The sequence below is a fragment of the Eurytemora carolleeae genome, unplaced genomic scaffold (assembly GCF_000591075.1).
Source record: "Eurytemora carolleeae unplaced genomic scaffold, Eaff_2.0 scaffold12, whole genome shotgun sequence".
In the NCBI taxonomy this organism is placed as follows: Eukaryota; Metazoa; Arthropoda; class Copepoda; order Calanoida; family Temoridae; genus Eurytemora; species Eurytemora carolleeae.
The window spans coordinates 52,612-74,424 of NW_019396142.1; the positions used below are offsets into that span (position 1 = coordinate 52,612).

At 32.2% G+C, this 21,813-nt stretch overlaps 1 protein-coding gene across 1 annotated transcript; it reads right to left on the reverse strand.

The window, feature by feature from the left end:
- Window positions 1-185: 185 nt before the first annotated feature.
- Window positions 186-21,576, reverse strand: LOC111696219 (beta-galactosidase-1-like protein 2). Its single transcript, XM_023465766.1, has 22 exons — window positions 21,555-21,576; window positions 15,752-15,818; window positions 15,335-15,413; window positions 13,868-13,947; window positions 13,767-13,809; window positions 12,950-13,005; window positions 12,433-12,498; window positions 12,043-12,087; window positions 11,071-11,151; window positions 10,200-10,300; window positions 7,889-7,962; window positions 7,735-7,774; window positions 7,101-7,225; window positions 6,701-6,804; window positions 6,261-6,410; window positions 5,730-5,778; window positions 5,417-5,664; window positions 4,657-4,723; window positions 3,751-3,859; window positions 2,756-2,966; window positions 1,472-1,634; window positions 186-592 (listed from the first exon to the last, which is right to left on the reverse strand). The coding sequence occupies exons 1-22, from the start codon at window positions 21,559-21,561 to the stop codon at window positions 449-451; spliced, it is 2,109 nt and encodes a 702-aa protein (XP_023321534.1). The 5' UTR covers window positions 21,562-21,576; the 3' UTR covers window positions 186-448.
- Window positions 21,577-21,813: the final 237 nt, after the last annotated feature.

Genomic DNA, 21,813 nt, shown 5'->3' on the forward strand with positions numbered 1-21,813 from the left:
TTGCTCACTACGTTTCACTCAGTGATCCTGGGCCCATATTTAAACACCTCAGAATTGATTGTTCCTTTTTATATATTTTTGTGTACCTGAAAAATCTCCCCCCCCTGTCCACTCATTCAAACTACCTACTTTGTAAATAAAACTGCTTAACTATTTATAAATTATTACGAATAAAAAAATTTATTTTTTAATAAAAAATTGTTCAACGTAAAAATAAATAATTAAAATTATCCGGTTTATCAAAGTGGTAAATGACAATCCTAAAGAGCTGAACATGGGTTTGCTTCAACGAACAAAACAAAGTTTTTTTAGAAACGAAATGTTCTAACATTTAGATTTTAATTCACTGCTTAAAATAGGAGTTTTAATCATCAGAAAAAAAATTTCTTCGGGATTTAATGAAAAATGTTGCACCACAAAAACTTTAATACAGCAATGCGTTTTAGTTTTAATTGTCAGTAGGATTTCCATAATTGTACATATCTGTGGTTTTGAATATATTGGATCCAAGATAGTTTTCAAATATCACAACCTCATTTTCTCCAACCTTTAGTAGAGCTCCAGGAATATAAAGAGTCTTCTGGGGACCAGCCTTAAATATTTTCAACGATTAAAAACTGAATTCTGAGGTTGTATTGTCATCTATGCATAAAAGTGTTTTAAACATTAAGAAAATTATGTTTTCTCCAAAATACGTATTTTCTGAAATTCACTAATTTGGTGCTTGATAAGTAATTCTTTAATAATTTATAACGGCTTTTCTTTTTCTAGTTTCATTTTTGATCAATATCGAGACAAAATGCACATGTTGATAAACGCAAAACTTTTATAAAATTAATCATTATCAAATCAATTTATGATGTTAAAAATTAACAAACACTATCTTTACAATCTTCCAAATCATGGCTAACCCCCCTAGATGGTCCGGTACACAACTAGGGAATTCAACATTTTACTTACATTACTTACATTGTCCTTATTTCTACTAATATCGGTTTTCATAATAGTACGTTCTTCTCCTTACTTTTAATATCTTCTCGTCTTACTTCTACTCTTATTGGTCTACCTGAAATATCTTCTCTCCTTACTTCTACTCTTATTGATGATATCTTCCTCTCCTCACTTATACTCTTTTTGGTCTACCTGATGATATCTTCACTTCTTACTTCTACTCTTATTGATGATATCTTCCTCTCCTCACTTATACTCTTATTGGTCTACCTGATGATATCTTCGCTTCTTACTTCTACTCTTATCGATGATATCTTCCTCTCCTCACTTATACACTTATTGGTCTACATGAAAACATCTTCTCTTCTTATTTCTACTCTTATTGGTCTACCTGATGATATCTTCTCTTCTTATTTCTACTCTTATTGGTCTACCTGATGATATCTTCTCTTCATATTTCTACTCTTATTGGTCTACCTGATGATATCTTCTCTTCTTATTTCTACTCTTATTGGTCTACCTGATGATATCTTCCAACATTGAACCCATTAATAAACACAGCTCCGTGCTTCCATTCCAAACACTCGGTACAGTTGTAGTCGAAATATGTATCTCTCGGCTCATCAGAAACATTCAGGGTTCCTCTTAGTAGTTTAGGTCCCAACTCAAGCTTATCTTTTCTGAAATTAAGGTCAGATTAAAAAGTTTTGTGTTGGATTATGGAATTTAAAGAATTTGAGCCGCGGTTTAAATCCGCCAAAATCCGCCAAAACCCGGTTTAAATTAAGCGCCGGCTTAAATCTTGAAACATTTGATACAATTTTAAGTGGAACCAACCATATTTAAACCGCCGCTCAAATTCTTTAAATTTGGCCACTGGTCGCTTGTTCTCAATATCAACTATGGACACTTTTAATTTAAAGAATTAATGTTTAATATCTTCATTTTAGTTATTTCAAGATATGATTACAATGCGGGATATCAAATCAAGATCAAATCAATTTGCAGATAAACAAAAGATAAAAAACAAGCAGAAATCTCAATATCCACAAAAGGAGTTTCCAGCTCTGATCGTATGCAAACAATCGAAAAAACTTGTTCAAGTGGTCGTATTCTGGAAAAGCAAACATTTTGCATCTTAGATTGTGTATGAAAGCAAAACTTTGAAATAGATATTTCGGTATTTTTAACGTTTTTATTAACACAAAAAAAGTTTACTTAGTCTACTTCGAATATTCCATTTTTGATTTTTCATCCTACAATTGATTAAACGCAACAAAGTAAATCCTTAAAGCATCATTTAACTAAGGCGTCCGCGTAGACTATTGTTGCAGGGGATAGGCTCTCAAAAGGAATTGAGTCTTTGCCACAAACTCTGATTTTCTAATCTTTATATCTTTGCAAAGCAATGTCGTAGTTCAAGTATACGTTTAAGATATCAAATGATTACACGATTAAGATGCAAAGATATAGGGATTTCGACTGAATCGACAATAGGAGGACTAAGTAAACCTAGCATCTATGAAAGTTTGAACTGTCTTTGGTATTAAAGATATGTCGATCACCAGGTTTTTCAGATTTTTTTAATATGTACGTATTACTTTTTTAAACCAACAGAGCTAGAAAAAATTTACTCAAATATGAAATCTCAAAGAGACAACGAAGTGCCCACAGACGTGTGGACAAGCTAGCCGATAACGGGTTAGAAATGACGAAATAAAATGGCACCAACAAACAATGTTTAATCATGTTTTGTACTTTATAGAAATGATAAATTACTAAATAAAATAGCCCCCTCTAAGTGGAAAGTGGTGTCCATGCTGAAAATGATTTGATCATATTTCCAGTTAACTCTACAGGAATATGTTCCCAATCATTAACTACTTCTCCGTCAATAATTATATCCCCCTCCCAGATTCCCTTTTTCTGATTCATGAATACATGCGGGGTTCCAAAATTAGCTCGGCCCAGATTTTCAACCATAAGCTCCAATGTACAGGGATCACAAGATATACCTAAATAATCACATGCTAGTTTTATGGAAGCTCTTTCTATGCTTTTTCTTTGTTCGAGGTCAATTTTAAGAAAAGGAACAAGTATGGTTTTTTATTTGACTTATCGTTTATCATTTATTTTCAGGTCGTTATTCAATTTTCAGTTTGTGTGAGCAAGCCTGGACTCCCTGGACTATATAATTTGATTTGTATTTCAATTTAAACTAATCGTAAATGTCTTAACTCAATACTTTTATACAGGGTTACCCAAAAAAAGGAATAAGAGGACAGTCTAAAACTAAGATGGTTTTGTAGGTTGAACTAAGTATCGTCTAAATCCAGGGGTCAATATAATTCCCTTTTCAATCCCATTTAATCTTTTTTGGGAATTATATTGACCCCTGTCTAAATTTGATAAACTAAATGACTTGGCCAAAAAATACTAACTAAGTTTGGTATCACATCATTAAAATCTCCCAACATAGATTTCTTGTATGATGTCCCGTGATGCTGTAAAAGTCTGTTTGTTCACTGTAAAGCTTGTCTTAGCTGCCGAAGAGTCGGTGCTGTATTACAAATAAATCGAGTTTACGGCACGGTGATTTAAGAGTTAGCGAGTTAGCTTTGACTTTCGATCACAATTTGGTCAAAATAAAACATGATGTTGCGCATTTCCTCTCTTGAACTTTTATCAGCAGATACGTTTTCCATGGGTATTGGGTAACCCTATTTAAAGACACTGTCTGCCATAAACAAAGTTATTCAACGAAAAACTTATGAAATCAATAATTTAATTGTGTCTGACCTTCGGGGAAGATAAATTGACTGTCCCGTATTGCCCAGCTACCAAATGTAGTTAGAAGATTTCCAGAGTTTAGGATGGGTTCGGAAACCATATTACCGTCTAACATAACCTGTTTTATAAAAATATTAAAAGGGTTGGACACTTAATTCAATTAGAGTCTGAGTCTTATTCACTACAGTACCTTTAAACTTTTATCTGGGTAATAAGAATAAAATATTCTCGCTTAAATATCTGAAAGGTTTAATTCTCACAATTGTCTTCTTTGTGCATCTAATGCAAAAAAGCAAATTACTTTTAAATAGATGAGAAACATCGATGAATAATAAATGTTAATGTAACCAGAAATAGGACTAAAGTGTACCGTTTAAATCGAATATGCCACTTTGAAAAAAAGAACCACTTAAAAATTGCTATTGGTGTACGATCGAGGCTACTCGATCATCTACCTTGCTTGATGTTTGTCACTACTGATCGCGTCTAATTTTGTTATGGGACCTCACATCATCACTTAAAATCCTTCTCGCTTTGTCTCCCTATATCTTTGCAAACCTTTGCTGTGCGCAAACCTTGATGTTTAAAACTTTGACTAATTGATCTTGAAATATCAAAGGTTTAAGCCATTTTTGCAAGTAATATGATATACTATAAAATTGGGATTTTTTACTTAGGAACTGAACACCTTTCAAGGCTCAAAATCGAATTTTAAAATAGTAATATCTTTGCAACCTGATGTCATAAACCTTTGACATCTGCTAGAATTTGCCCAAAGTTTCAAAATCTAAAGTTGACACCATCTGGTCTCAAAAATACAGGGATAACAATTTGAGTTTGTGATGATTATTTTATATTGTGTACCTTTAATCATTTCCAAATCCTGAAAATAAAACAATAAAAAACGTATTCTACCTGAGCCAGATCTCTGATATGTCCTCTAATGGTTAGTTTACTTCCAGATTGTAGCTTCAAGGATTTTCTGATAGGAAAGGCAATATTTTTATAAAAATTTGTTTATCATTTGGATAAAACGAAGATCTTTGATTTGTTGATTTAATTAAAAGTCAGAACTCTTGTGATGTGTTGTGAACCTCTTGATCCTTATTGAAATCCATGATCATGTAGACTTGCAGATTTATTTAATTTTTCATTGATATCTCGTGACTAAAATGAAGAGATCAAGAATAAATTGATCTCAAATTTTAAAGTGTTCATAATCAAAATCGATATCAAGCGTTAAATGGGGAGACCGCCTTGACATGGTAGTTGAACTTATAGTGCAATATTATAGAGAACATTTTTAGGATTCATTTGATACCAATAACAAGCTTTTACGGTGTATAATTGTTCAGCAAGAACACAAATTTAATCTTTAAAATCCTCATGGATTGTCTATTCTGGATAATCCATTTTGAAAATCGAATAGAAATTTGTAATTAAATCAAAGTTAGAATCAATTATTTCTTTATCATCAATATATTGAATTTCTTATTCTTCAGAATTTGTTTCCCGATTTTTTCCTTTAAATGTCCTATTATCATTGAAAATATCGAGCAAATCTACGGAAAATTTTCGTAAAAAATGAGACTTACATAAAGCAAAAACTGAATAAGATTACTTATTTTCGATGATAACTGATAATGAAAAGAAATCTAAAATAAAGATATTGTTCCTGTATATAATATATCCATAGCTTTGACCATTTCCATCATTTATTTCAAGTTCCTCCATTGATCTAGGTTTAGTGAAGCTGGATATTAGGCTGGGATCAATACTATTTACTATATCAGTAAAGGACATGATCTCAGTTAGATCAACGGTTGTATACTCGACCGGATCATTTATTACAGGAGGTTCAGGATGATCAAGAGTATCATAGAGAGGATCATATGCAGCAATCATCTCTTTCGTGGCATAAAACTTGACACAATATAAATATAAAATTTGATCAATATATTGTTTGTTGTTAAAATAACAGAATGTACCTTGTCTGTATATCTTCCACTTTCTCCAATTGGTGCATCATAATCATAACTGATAAAAAATATATATTTTATAGGAACATTATCTTCACTTCTTTCTACGGCAATCAAATTCACATCAAAATATTGAAGTTTAAACGATTAACAACTTTACAATTTGCACGTGATTTACCGTGTACCTCCAGTCGTGCAACCCTTTTTTTTTAAATTTTGCCTCAAAAATCAAAACAGTCTTTAAGATCCGGGTCCCCTGATCCACAACATTTTGGCATCTTGGATCCGGATTCAGGTCCACGAGAATATGTACAAGAAAAATAGTTTGAAACTTCTTCTTTTGTTAAAAAATCAGTAAATCTTAAAGAAACGTTCATGGTCTGGATCCAGATCAGGATTTAATCTGGATTTGTTTTTTCTAATGCAGATCCAGGATGCGGTTCCGCATCAAAATTAACTGGATCCTTAGCACTGGATAAAGACGACCTGCAAGTTGTCTCTCAACAATAATATTTAGTGGGACAGATGATGCAAATGTACCTTGTTACATCTGGAACATAAACCGGAGGCACCTCCAAACCTCCGAACCCAAGAATATTTGCTCCGTTCATAAATCCGAAATTAGTTCCTCCATGCATCATGTAGAAGTTTACGCTTCCATTGGCGTTAAATATGTTCCCTAGTATTGTCCTAAATTTACTTTAATTAAAAACAAAAAAGTTTTAGGTAATTCATAAATAGTTTCAAAATTGGCAAAATGGTGGGCATTTTGATTTGCCCTTATTAATCAAAATTAATATGGACATGTAAAACGTTAGAGAAGATACCTATACTCTAATTTTCTAATCCTAATATTTTGCAACCAAAGTCAAATGATGATGTTATTTCAAAGTGAATATTCGGCTTAATCAAAATCAAAATGTCACCAGTTTTCAAAATTTTAGGGATTAGGAAAAAGCATGTATTTGCAAAAAAAGCACCTGAAATCTTGTTCAGACAATGTGTTGTGGGTTTCTTCAAACCAATGATCAAACCAGCCAGGCCAAAACTCAGAAACAAGAATAGGGGCATCTGGACGAAGCTCCTGGGTTTTAAAACAAACAATGAAAAAAAGCATTTTCTCATTATCAGTCAGGGGAAAAGTTAATTAAGAACAGGGTTATACCAACCAAGATTATATATTTAAAAATTGATACAAACGATCTGAAGTGTTAAATTAATGGGCAATTAAGTTACCAAGTTGCAGAAATAAATAAGAAATGGGTATGCCAGCTCCTCCCCGGAGCCCCATTGTTGTTCCTTAATCATGGCCAGCTTCTCTTCCAAGCCCCCTTGTTATACCTTAATCCTAGACTGCTTTTCCTACAAACCCTCCTGTACCTTAATCCTAGCCAGTTCTTCCTCCGAGCCCCACTTGAAGTTTGCTGTCATCAATTCATAATCAATGTTTCCCCAGTCTCCGGTTAAGGTTGGGGTGTCAGATGTGAATAGCAGAGACTCAATACCTATTAAGTAAAACATATTTCCCACTTAATTTGTTGATTATCTAGTAAAAAATCAGAGACAGAATTAAAAAAATTTGAACTGTGTCTCAAATTTGTGACGCGGCTTAAGCATTGTTGGAATTCCACTTAAAATTGTATTATGTGTTTCAAGAGTTGAGCCGGCGCTCAATTGGAACCGGGTGTTTATTGTAGTTTCAGTAGAAGTAAATATTTCCATTTACCGATATAAGGATTAATCTCTTATTGGATGATGAGATAGAAATATAGATGTTACTGCCATGCAATTTCAGAATAGACAACAAACAAATGACTGAACCCTGATTGGTTCAGGCGCTAATGGAATCGCAAACAAGTGTGATTTTTGCGGTTCAGCGGCGCGGTTTAAATCATTTTTTGTTTGAAGTGATAAGGTTTTTAATCCACATGAAAACGGAAGTTTTATATCCACAAATTGGTTTAGTGTTTCTTTTTAAGAATACAAAAGTTAAAATAATATTTTCATAACTGACCTCCAGCAATGAGAACAGATTTAAGGAAACGTAAATGCTCCTAAATTAAAGTAATCAATTTACATAAACAATATAGATTGACAAACAAAATCCCAACAGTAAGATACTTTCAATGCGTGAGATTTTAAAAAAATGATAAAAGATTAAAATTTACCTTGTCCCTTACATAATCTGTGTACCCATAATTCCCATATTCATTTTCAATCTGGGTCATTATTATAGGACCTCCTGAATATATGACCATTATTATAGGACCCCCTGAATATATGACCATTATTATAGGTAGGGTTGTTAATCGTTTTTGTAAACGATCGTTAAACGATCGTTAAACGATCGTTAAACGATCGTTTTTTTCGTTTTCAAAAACGATCGTTTCGTTTTCGGAAAAAACGATCGTTTTTAAAAACGACCCACTCGTTTTGAACTTTTAGAAAACGAATAGCGATCGTTTTTGAAAACGATCGTTTTTATTAAAACGATTTGCGGCCGTTTTTTATACGATTGTTTTTTTTAAAAAACGAAAGTTAACGAAAGGTCGTCGTTAACGATCGTTAACGAAGGGTTGTCGTTAACGAACATTAGCGAAATGACGAACTTTATCAAAACGGTTGTTTTTGGAAAAAAATTACTTGCTACTTCATTGAATGTCGTCTTACATGAAGTTTAACAGTTTTCTTGAAAACTACTCAATGATAAGTACAGATGCCCTCAGGTCGGTTTCCTTTCTTCGTTAACAATCGTTAACGAAGGGGTCGTCGTTAACGATCGTTAACGAAGGGTTGTCGTTAACGATCGTTAACGAAGGGTCGTCGTTAACGATCGTTAACGAAACGATCGTTTTAAAAATGACCATTTTAAAAAGCGAACTTTTTAAAAAAACGATCGTTTTTAAAAACGATCGTTTCGTTTTCGGTTTTTCGTCGTCGTTATCATAACGAAACTATAGTTTTTCTGAAAAATGAAAACGTTAACATCCCTAATTATAGGACCTCCTGAATATATGACCAGTATTATAGACCATTATTATAGGACCTCCTGAATATATGACCATTATTATAGGACCTCCTGAATATATGACCATTATTATAGGACCTCCTGAATTTATGACCATTATTATAAGGACCCCCTGAATATATGACCATTATTATAGGACCTCCTGAATATATAACCCCTATTATAGGACCTCCTAAATATATGACCATTATTATAGGACCTCCTGAATATATGAGTATTATTATAGGACCTCCTGAATATATGACCATAATTATAGGACCTCCTGAATATAAACCATTATTATAGGACCTCCTGAATATAAACCATTATTATAAGACCTCCTGAATATATGACCATTATTATAGGACCTCCTGAATTTATGACCATTATTATAGGACCTCCTGAATATACGACCATTATTATAGGACCTCCTGAATATATGACCATTATTATAGGACTTTCTGAATAAATAACCCCTATTATAGGACTTCCTGAATATATGACTATTATTATAGGACCTCCTGAATATATAACCCCTATTATGGGACCTCCTGATAATATGACCATTATTATATGACCTCCTGAATATATAACCCCTATTATAGGACCTCCTGAATATATGACCATTATTATAGGACCTCCTGAATGTATAACCCCTATTATAGGACCTCCTGGATAAATAACCCCTATTATAGGACCTCCTGAATATATGACCATTATTATAGGACCTCCTGAATATATGACCCTTATTATAGGATCTCCTGAATATATGACCATTATTATAGGATCTCCTGAATATATGACCATTATTATAGGACCTCCTGAATATATAACCCCTATTATAGGACCTCCTGAATATATGACCATTATTATAGGACCTCCTGAATATATGACCATTATTATAGGACCTCCCGAATATATAACCCTTATTATAGGACCTCCTGAATATATGACCATTATTATAGGACCTCCTGAATATATAAACATCATAATAGGACCTCCTAAATATATGACCCTTATATATAGGACCTCTATAATTGTTTATAATAGGACCGCCAAATATTTTATAATTAAAATAGGTCCTCCTCAATAACAATTATTAAAATAAATACTAAACGACGACTTCAATTTCTAATTCAAGCTTAAGTAAAATATAAAATTATAAAAAAGCTAGGCTTTTAGGGCGCTCCAGATTTTTTTTGTTTAATTGGCGCATTTTTAGGCAAGTTATATATCGATATTTTGTTCCGAAAAAATCGTCTCATTTTTGACAGTCATAAACATTAATAAAAATTGGACTTCATCGGTCCAACCTTTTTGAAGTTGGATACATCCTGACAGATAAAGAAGCCAAATAGTTATAAATATATTGATAATATATATTTCCAAACATAATAATGATGTATTATGATATGTACATATGTACATATGTACATATAGGACAGTTGTCGTAAATACAAACATAAACTTACCCAGACTTCCTTCCTTGGTAAAAAATTGATAATCTCTAACTTGATCTAACAAAGTTAAAAGAAACAGCTCAGCTCTCTCTTCATAAGGAACAAACGATGATCTAAATCAAAAGGATTCTTCAGTACGGGGGGGGGGATACATACAGTCACAATCTAATTTGTTTGACGAAAAGATTAATTTGTCTTTATCTTTCATATGGTAAGATAGTAAAAGGCATTTTTATAGCTAAACTCAAATATAGAGGAGTAGGCAATGTTTACAATGTTATATACTTTTTCAGAATTTAAAGGGACCCAAGGCGTAATTTCGATTCCACGAAAACCCCTCTAAATTTCTTCAGTTTAAAAAGTGATATCTTCCACGCGTTGTATAGCATATTATTTTGGGAACTTTTAAACTTATTTTACTAGATAGCATTAAGTGAGAGACCGGCTAACATTGTAGTTGAGCTCAGAGTTCAGTATTGTTGTTGTTATTGAGAAATTGTTCATTGATTCATATGCTTTTTACGCTGTATAATTGTTCAGCAAGAGGCGCAAATATAATCTTTAAATTCTCTTCCTTTAAATCATACTAAATTAAGTATTTTTTAATGTTTCCCTTTTTAGATTTGTAAACCGTTTCAACATTTGCCTCTTTTTTAATAGAATTTATGAAAAGCAAAAAGTAGTTTAACTAGGTGTGGTAGTTAAACTACAGCCCAAACGATTGATCGAGTTAATCTCTGCGACACAGAGATATAGTAAATCAGGTGGAGCTAGTTCTTCTCTGATCTCAAAGAAAGATTTGCATTTTGGGTAGCGCGGCAAAGCGGGGCGGGGGTCTTAATTTTTTTATCAAAAAGAAAAGTGTGTTAAAATTTTAAAATACCTGAAAAACATAGGATGTTGGTGAAGTAACCAACTAGGCATGCCACCAAACTCCCATTCTCCACAAATATAAGGTCCAGGCCTGTAACAAATTAATTCCCTTAAAGGGGCTAACGGGCAATGCCCGATTTACAACGGTCCCTTTAAACTCTTGACTGTACACAGAGTAATTATCTTGAAAACCACTTTAGTCCCTGTAAAATGCGGCATTACCATCTTGTCATGGAGGGTCACTGGAATTTACGCTTACAGTCACTTTAAAGAGGTTAAGATTTATGCATAACTAGCTGAAGAGCCCGACGTTGCCCACGGAAAAAAATAGTAAAAAAATAAAATAAATAAAAATTTCAAACAAATTTGAAAAACAAAGAAATTTTGTTTGCCTATAACACCCCCCGGCCACGAAGTGTCCACAAAAAATGTCAGCCCAATCGGTCCAGCCGTTTGGCCGGCTATAGGCAACACATATACGAATGTTTTGTTCTATTATATAGACTACCTGAAGCACCCGGCGTTTCCCGTGGAAATAAAAAAATAGATTATTTTAGATTTTAGGCTGTAACACCCATGAGTATTCACAAACAAAATTCAGCCCAATCGGTCCAGCCATTTGGCCGGCTATACGCAACATATATATGTTTTATTATAGACATAGAAATATTATCTTGATCTCAAACTTTGTTTTATACATTTTACATCCTGAGAAAATATTTTTTTTTGATCTTTGGAGTTAAGTTGAATGTTTGTAACTATGTCGTGCAAGTTGTGACCATTTTTGAAATATTCATATTTTAATAGTTATTTTCCGATTTGATTCCAAAAAGTGCAAACATTGTGCTGGCTTAGTCTAACAGCTAGTCATAGGTTCAGACGGGGTTAACACAAAGTTTCTATACCTCTAAAATCGTGCAAAAGGTTTACAGAAGGTTGAACTATTCGTCATATTGTAAAAATTAAAGAAAATTGTATTAACCTGAAAATGACAAACATATCCTCCTCCATAGCCATCTCAAGAAATCTGAAAATTTAGAAAAATTTAGAACATAAAAAATCACATAAAGAAAGATTTGAAAATTACATAATGTGACTTGTTTTAAACCCGATTTTTAAAAGAATTTTCTTTTAAACATAACTTAATTTTTATTTATTTTTTTTGATAAATGATATGTAACAAAGTTTTACAACTTTTATTTAAAAAACAATATTTAAAATCTTAAATATCATTTATTTCGTTTGATTGATTAATAAATAATATTGTACTTTTGATATTTATCATAAAAAATAGTGAAAACTTTGAAAAAAATCAGATTATCAATTAAACTTTTTTAAAACTATATTTTTCTTTGAATGATTCTTAAAATACCTTGAAATATTTAGAAAAGGAGAAAATTGACTAGTTTCCAGGTTTCCAAAGTCAAACACATCTTTTCTAAACAATAAAAGTATATTTAAATATCTATCATTTTTTTTTAAATATCTAATAAAATTGCCTTAAAAACGTCAAAGTTTATGAGTTTATTTCTTGTTTATTTACCCTTGCATTGTTTTATGTCATTAATTCTTTCTCCTGAGGTAGAATGCAGACAAGCATTTGCTTGTAAAAGCATTCTTTTATCTGTATATACATAATGTTGTAATCTCTATTCATTTGTCAGATCATAACTCAGGAACCCCTTAGCCGATATACCTCAAATTTTGATTGGGATACTTGGGAGAATCGTGGGAGTGTTTTTTAGCTTGGTTTTGATATTCTAAATTGATTGGTTCGACTTTATTCGACTTTAATATCAACAATTTAGTTTCCTGGTAAAGTCGTTCAAGTGCGGGTGAACGGTGGGAGTAAATTTTAGCAGCGTTGGGTTTCGTGATTAACCCTGTACCTTGGTTCATGAAGGTTCCATGGAACGTATACATCAAGTGTGTTCAATCCGGCCGACTGAAAACAATATGTAAACAGAACATATTTTGAAAATTAGAAAGTTTAGACATTCCATAACTTCTACTTTTTAATCTTATTAACTTCGAAACTGTGTGAAGGGATACATTTGATAGCATTCAAAAATAGACAAAATAATTACCAATTTTGAACTTTTTTCTTCATTTTAGTTTTTAACAATTAGTATAAATTAAATAGATGTTGGTCAATGCAACTAAAGAAGGTGCTCACACGTCTACACACACCCCGCCACAGTTCTCATTGTACTTTATTTTTTCCACTGCACTCTTGTTTTCCAATGGTTTTTTCCTGTGCTTCAATTTTCCATCATGTTCTTTAATACATTTTGAATGAGACGTATTTTGGACGTCCCGATAACCAACAATATATTTTCGGTTCTTGAATTTTGTTGCAAAATAAAACTATGTCCAATATATAAAAAAAGATCTTCTGTTTGAATACAATCGTTTCTGGTCGTTTAAAAAAAATGATGAAACTTCCAAGATTTCAAAACTGTTTACGTTTGCTTACACTTAGCAATATCTTTATCCTAAAAAAAAATGAAAAACGATCCAAAAACGACCGTGACAACACGTAGGTTTTGCATTGTTTTGGGTCGTTTTTGGGACGTTTTTGGGTCGTTTTGGGGATGTTTTGGGGACTTTTTTGCATAAATCTTCTGTCAGGGTCAAAGTTTGAAATAGTATTTAACAGCAAATGTTTAGAACATACTGCAGGTTTTTCACCAGTAATAATTTCACCTTGTACTGTCTCATTCGCGTTCTCCAGTTGGTAGGATGCACCCTAAAAGATTAAAAAATAAATTCCCATATATATAAATCTCTTTAAATATTTGAAAAACCTGAAATAATGAAGACTTCCTGACAAAATCTTGATCTCCTTTCCATTAAGCTTAAATTCAGGACCGTTAGCAGATAACCCCTGGAAAATCGTTTTTAATAAAATAAGAGGTATTCATTTTGAACTTTTTTTCGAAATCAGCTGACCACCCACCGGAGCTGAGGGTTATAGTAAACATATTGTAAAGGCATTCTCAATTGAATAACGTTTTCCGCGACAGGTTAAAAATAAATCAAAAAATCATTTATTTTCAAATTTAACTTCAGCATAACATTTCCAAGAAAATGAGATGTAACATGAAATTTCCAGATTTCTTTTTAGCCTAGTATAGTCATTATTTGTGTTATTTTTTTGGCCTATCAGTTTTTTTAACCTAGAAGGCTTAGCATATAAAGTCTATTCTATATGTTGGGCGGTTAGCTAATTACCAAAATGTCCTCGATCACAATGTTTATAGCGTGTCCACCAAAAACCAGTCATTTACTTTTTGGTCTACATATATTAGAGAAAATCATCGAAATTCGGCGAACAAGTTTGTACAATGTACATGCATGAAAAATGAAAAGATTAAGACCTTCTTCGATTAAATGACGCAAGTTGTGCAAATATTCATTTGCTATTTCGCATATTTCTTTTGGCATATGGACTGGAATTTTTCTGATGGTAATTTCTCTTCCTCTTCCTTCCTCATTTCTAGTTCAACGGCAATTATTTTAAAGGGACCGTTCACTAATTTGATGGTTACCTAAATAGCTTATTAGCTATTCATTGGTATTAGTCTTACGCTTTTCAAAGGCAACTGTGGCCGGAGAAAAAGCCAATTTTTCATTCAGAATTCCAGCGCAAAGGTATGATACCTTTGTATTTACACTAGTTTATGCTTTTTGTCATGCCATGGATTTTTAACAGTTTTCAAATATTATATCAAACTGTAAATACTGGTTTGAAGGAGAGAGAAGGTCGTCTTTGTATACACATGTTAAACCATGCTTGAATATGAAAAACGTTAATTTCTTGCTAATTCTAAAATAAAAAGTTTTCAGACTTTTTTCTATGATGGCTAACTCATGATGTCAGTGCAAAATATGATAATTTTAGATTTTAATAAGCTGTTGTTAACGCTTGAATAGTGTTTATGTAAAGGTATCATACCTTTGTGCTGGAATTCTAAGCGATAAGTCTTTGGTCATAGTTATCTTTGAAAAGTAAGTCTAATATCAATGAGGTACCAGGCTATTAATTTTACCAAGAAATTACACACATAACTAAACGGTCCCATTAAGTTAATCTACTTTTTAAGAATATGGATTAAGATACGATTAATGTTGTCAGTTTAAAAATATTTAATTAAATTTTTCTTTGATTCGTCAATTAAGTTAAAGAAAATATGTTACTATTTTAGAAAGAATTATTTTCATACTACCCCCTGCCATTATGAAATTTTACCAGAAGAAAACAATATTTTTACCTCTGTTATTCCGCCTGAACTAAAATAATCATAAACTGACAGCCCTCGACAGCTGGTGATCGCCAGAAGGAAAATAAACCTATGAAAAGCGAAAACTAATATATGTATTTGTTTCATAATTGAAATGATAAGTGAAATATTTTTCAAAAATATTCTTTAATAAATTACAACTTTTTTTCGGAAAAATTTAAAATTTTCATTACCTTGTTTTCTAAGACAAAAATTAGTCAAGGGAAAAAGTAGTTGTATAAGTATTTTAAAATGAAAATGCGCAAATTTAACTTTCGAATAATTCGCAAAGTGGCTGGTTATTTTATGGTAACATAACATCCCTCTGTAAGGGGATATCATAGAATGGTAATGTTGGTAAAAAAGCCGTATAATATATGATTATCTATATGTTATAAGTTACATTACCTTTGCATGGTTAAGTGATGTAACTTCAAGCTACACCGTAAACTATTCTTGCGCGCCTGCGATCTACCTAACACAAATGACTATCTTGTAAAAAAATATCTTGCAAAAAAAACTGACTTTCTAATTACGTTTGAACAAAAAATGAGTAATAATAGATTTATATTTTGATTCTCTGATAATTTTGTAAGACTTAAATTGTTTTAATATTTTTTCCTCCTTCCTTATAACGTCAGAACTTTATCAAAGATGAGATAAGAATACAACTATATGTAAATACTATACAGTTCAGAGGTCGTTTTTATTAAAAGAAAAAAATAGTTTAACTTGAACTTGAATTTTATATTTAAAATTAACACTTTATATTTTTTTTGTTAACATTCCCTCTAGAAACTGCCGGCGTACACACTTTTATTTTGTTTACATTCCCTTCAGAAACTGCAGTACCAGAGATAAGAGTGTTACAGAGATCGATTAACACCTATAATATGCGATATTTTCCACAGCATGTTCTATTGTGTACAAGTACTGTACACGACCAATTAGGAAACATCTGTATTCAGGGATATTTATTTAAGGATCCTTTGAATGGGGAATGCAAAACCTTTAAAAATAGACAATATTCATAAACGTTATATTTTATGTTTAAAATTGGAGTATTTCTTTAAAAGTTGTAAAACTTAACCCCTGAATGCAACAAGTGGCCGTAAGATGTCAGTCAAAAAACATTACATGGAACCGTAGCATGGCGTGCCGCGACACTATAGACCTGCTCAGCCTATCCAGGTAGAGTGTATGAGAAGTCTGTGTAGTCTGTGTGCAGTACACACTATTTTTGTTTACATTCCTCCAGAAACTACAGTGCACACTATTTTTTGTTTACATCCCTCCAGAAACTGCAGTGCACATTATTTTATGGAAGTTGATTTCATATTCCTTGTTTCAACATATGACACTCCCTTTAAAAATTGGCATCTCCTCCCTTCCCACCTCCTCTCCCTTCTCCCTCCCCTCCCTACCACCCCACCCCTCCCTCCCCTCCCCCAGTCTACGGGCTTACTATTAAATAAATTACGACCAAAGAGGACAAGTGTAGAGTGAAATAAGTTTTTAAAAAAAGTGTAAAACCGTAATTTTGTTGTTCTGCAGGTGCACTTCTCTTTTGGGCCCTGGAACACCCTGCAGGTGCACTTCACTTTTGGGCCCTGGAACATCTTTTTATTAAAAATAGATGATTTCCATTCTATTCTAATCTCTGTTCTGTGGTTACAACTATACATACAGTATTGTAAACTAGAGCTGATGAAAAACGGTTTAAAAGAGACACCGGAAGTAGGGATGCAAACTTCCGGCCTTGTTGATCGATAGTGAGACAAATAGGCAGAGATTTAAATCATATAATGTGTAAATCTAATTTTACAGCGACGACTTTTCAAAACTAGTATTATTAAATTAACAACAAAGATTGTAAATAAAGGTTAATATTGTTCAGATTGCCCTTGGCAGGCTAGTTATGATTAAAGTAATATATGAGGATCTTCTATAAAATGGATCTGTACTTGAACAAAAGTCTATGGGCAGGCGCGTATACAAGGAGGGGGCAGAGGTCCTCTTGCCCCCCGGGGATTTCCAGGGCGGGCCTGCCCCCCCCCCCCAGGAAACTATGTTTAAAAATCAACACCTGGCAATGACAAAGACTAAGGGTTTGTCTAAGTTCCCTGTTAGTGCAAAGTTTTTCCTGAAACCAGAAAACTTGCAGCTTTTCAAAAACCTTTTGCCGGCTATAGGAGGAGATAAAGAAATAGGGCAGAGAGACTATAGAAAGACTATTTTTCGATTATGGGCAAACGTCGACTTGTAGATAAATTAAAAAATGCTGATGTCCAGACTGCAATAGAGACTTAAAACACAGAATGAATAGGACTAAGCCATGGACTAACAAACACTGAGAAATAATTAAAAAGGCACTATGAGAAGAACAGAACTGTTTTGTGCTTCTCGCACACATTTAACGAGTTGACTCATTTCGGTCATTTAACAGTACAGTAACATGGAAGTTAAATTTTTTAACACAAGAACAAGCCATTGAATATTATAAGAAATAGTATATTTTCAGCCCAGAGCCAGACCTGCATGCAGCAGTTAAAATTTCTGGGTTTTTTGACTTTAAACCCTTTAAAAGCTTTTATTTTCAAAAAATGCTTGACACGGAGGGGCTACCCCCCCCACTGTACCCTCCCACGTAACCCTTGAAAATAAAATTTGCCACCCCCATCTCAAAAGTGCTAGTTGGAGTTAAGTAAGAGTATAAAGTTAGATTTCAAGCAAATTGATTTATAGACTTTTTAAGGTTAGTTAAGCACAAACATTTAATGTGATTGATTTATTTTTATAGTGTTAGCTGACTTTTTGAACAAAACTATTCTAGGGGGGGGGGGCAAAAATCGGTCAGGGGGGGCAAAAAAATCCTGTATACGTGCCTGTCTCTGGGACTGAAAGGAATGTAGATAGAGCTTAGCCTGAGTAGCAAAAAGCGTGTTTACATTCAATCCTCCCCAAGACAATTTTTGTTCGCTAAACGCATTTTATTACTTACAACAACATTTATTAGTCTTAAAACGTAGTCTATGTTATAAAAATAGGATTTATCTCTGTTTGTCTGATTGTATTTCATGGTTTATAATTCATAGAACCCATGAATCGATTTGCCTCAAATTTTTATTGGGGAACTGTATAAAACCACGGGAATGTTTTTAGTTTTGTTTGAATGTTTTTTCTGAGTCGGTTTACTTTTATAGGAAAACCTTTGGTTCCAAGCAAAGCTGGGTTCTCAAGCTAGTAGATAAATATAAACACCCGTATCCCCTCATTAAATTCATTTATCTTTGTAACCCAACTTCAAACCGAACCCACCTAATTGCTACATAAAAGCATTGCGTATAGAAAGGCATGACTTATCTTTTTATCATCATGTATAGTATTTTCACTATTTACTGGTTACCGAATAGTAAAATAACTTAATCCACGCCGCGGAATGTTTCAAGAATATTTCCAAAAATTATTTATTTTATAAGGGTTTGAAAAGTTGTCATTATGGCTATTTTTTTCGCTGCAGAAACTAAATTTGTTCATGCATGGATATTTTCAAAATACTTTTTTTAAAACATAAAGTTTTTTGATTCAAATAAACTGCATGGTGATATAAAGGATATCCTGTGTTCGAGTAGTAAGTCTGACACAGGTGATAGAGTTACATCATTTGTTGTAAATATAAAAATATCTGTATCATCGATCTGGAATATGTCACATTAATTTCACTAGAACGGTAGGATTCATTACTATCCCGTTTTACCGTCTATATAGTATGTACTATTCATTTACATACAATATAACTTCCCCTAGCTGCCTAAAAGTCGGTCTGGCACTTTAAATGAACTGGAGTTTCAGAGACTTCAGTGACGAATTTACAGTCTTAATTTTTCGATTTTTCAAAATTTTGATTCTCTGCAACAATAAACTTTTTTTTTGCTAAATCGTTTACCATTATACAGGGTGTTCCAATAAAGCTGTAATCTGTAAGAGTTTCGTCTGCTATGTTCACATTTTGTTTGTTTATGTTTTAACTGCATAAGGGTGCACTTAGTAAAACAAGAAAATTGCAGTATGCAAACAGAGTAAACTTGTCCGTCTTCACTGTTCATCTTGCGGAGACATTATAGACACATCTTTACAGTAATTTAAGTTTTGTCTGGTATAGCCTTGTAAATAAAATGTATTTAAGTTTTGTCTGATATTGACTTGTAAATAAAATGTATTTAAGTTTTGTCTGATATTGACTTGTGAAAGTCAACGAAATTGTCCATCATTTTTTTCCAAAACAAAAAAGTTTAGGTTCTTTCCGTCCGTTGACGGAAATGTGCTCCGAAGCTCCGTTCAGGTCCATTTGGCGCAATTCCATGTTTGGGCGGGTCCTGGTTTTATTGTAAAACAAACAAATTATTTTCATGATACAGTGAACCCCTTCATAACGAATACATCGAAAGAATTCATCAAATGTCGTATTCTTCACTTTCTGATAATGGAATGTTGCAGATATTTAGTTTTTTAATTAAATGATTATATGGAACTGTTTAAAACTGTTCCCACATATTCATGGCTTTTTATTTATTTTCGCAAATACTGAAATTTACGTAATATTATAGTATAAAACTCATTGAAAAATTGTCAAGACGACATTTAATACATTTTTCCGATGCATTCGTTATTAAGGGTTTCACTGTATGAACACAAATTGACTATACAATGGGTCACAAAATAATATGGAATCCACTACCGTTTTTTTTTAAAGAATGAAAACATATTTTATATATATTTACATGTAAAACATAAATTAGGTTAGGAAAAAAATGAAAACCCCTGATGAAATATTGAACTAAAATGAAAAATGAATGTCTACTTTTCTTTTTTGTTAATAGGTAAGTGTTAATTAAGAATTTAATTATTTTAAATGATAAATCGCGCACATTTTTTAAATTGAATTTGTTCTAAAGGAATTAAGTCTTTGTTAAAAAACTCATATTTTCTAAACCCTAAATTTTTACAAGCTACATGAGTCGTAGACCTTAGAATTATAATGCATCAAATAATCTAACTTTGAAATATTAAATACACTTTTACACCTTCAGATTGCAAAGATTTGGAGATTAGAAAATTTCAGTTTGTGGCAAAGACCCATATTGATTCAAATCTGAAATAGAACTTTTGAAATGACCCAAAAAACATTTAAGTACGTTTTACAAAAGATATTTTGGAACTCTATTTAATAAAACCATATAAACATTCTAATAATACCATGTGAAAAATGCTTTAACCTTGCTAGTTTTTCTTTAATATTTCTAAAAATAAAACTGTTTGTCAAAGGCACTTCTTGTATTTGTTTCTACACCAATAAATTAGGATTAATTGTAATAAATATATGCTCAAAGAATATTAATGTTTTATCAATGCATGCAGTCCATGTACTTTTATACGTGTTGTTAAAAGTACGTTTTTCTTAAATATTGTGGATATTTAACTTGTCGCTTTATGTGCATCGGAAAGTAACAAAAATAGAATTGGTTAACATTGTATAATGTTTTTAAACCTTTAATTCTTTAAAGGTTTAAAACACGTTGCAAAAATATAGGAATACAAATTTAAATTTTGAAGCAAATTTTTTTTATACAAACATGGCATTCATCATTCTCCAGTAAGCCCAATTTTTTATTCGGTCAGTGGAGGGTAGAATAAATCAAAATATAATTAATGACGCTAATAGCTTTTAGGTAAATACATATAGATAGATATATAGATATAAACAATGAAATTATTTTTAACCGGAGCTGAAAGTGTAAAATTAAAAAAATTAGTTATATAGATATTTGATGTTTTTAAAAATAATTTTAGGAGTAATTCGGGCTCAGAGAGGTTCTCCTACAGTTAGAACTCCTCAGGAAAAAAACATAATTTTTCAAGACTGGGTCGATTTAAGAAAAACGGCTTTGGCCATTAATGGTTTTAGGTCACTAAGTCATTTTTTTAGTTTATTTACTTCTTTTAGCTTAAGTTTTGAAGGACTTTTTATTTAACAGTTATTCAAGTTTTTTTTTTAAATTGACATATTACAAAGCATGTTCAGAAAAATCAACAAAAATTAAACAACTGTGTAACTTTACTAAAAGAAATAGGCGTTTCAACATTTTTGTGTGCGCAAATTTATTGGTGTTTTTATTTAATCGATAACAATTACTTTTTATAAATCTGTTACCTATCATGTTTTGATGAAGGGAGACTTGCTAGGTAGAGAGCAAATAATATCAAACAAACTCATTTACTCATTCAGGTAAATTTATTTTTTTTAAACTGAGGTTATAATTCATAGAGTGATGATATACACTTATCCTTTACTAAATGTACATGGCCATGTATTTCACTTCCAAAGGTCAATTTGTATATTACATTTCTCAGGGGTGATTTCTGAAAATATTTAAATGGAGAATTTGTTTTCCATGTAACTATCAAAATCC

Bases quoted from the DNA above. Each gene is read 5' to 3' on its own strand.
- LOC111696219 (XM_023465766.1), bottom strand. The intron at 12,499-12,949 runs GTACAGGGTTAA...TTTATTGTTTAG, and splicing joins TGGAACCTTCATGAACCAAG to AAAAGATGTGTTTGACTTTG. The intron at 5,779-6,260 runs GTACATTTGCAT...ATTTTTTATCAG, and splicing joins TATGTTCCAGATGTAACAAG to TTATGATTATGATGCACCAA.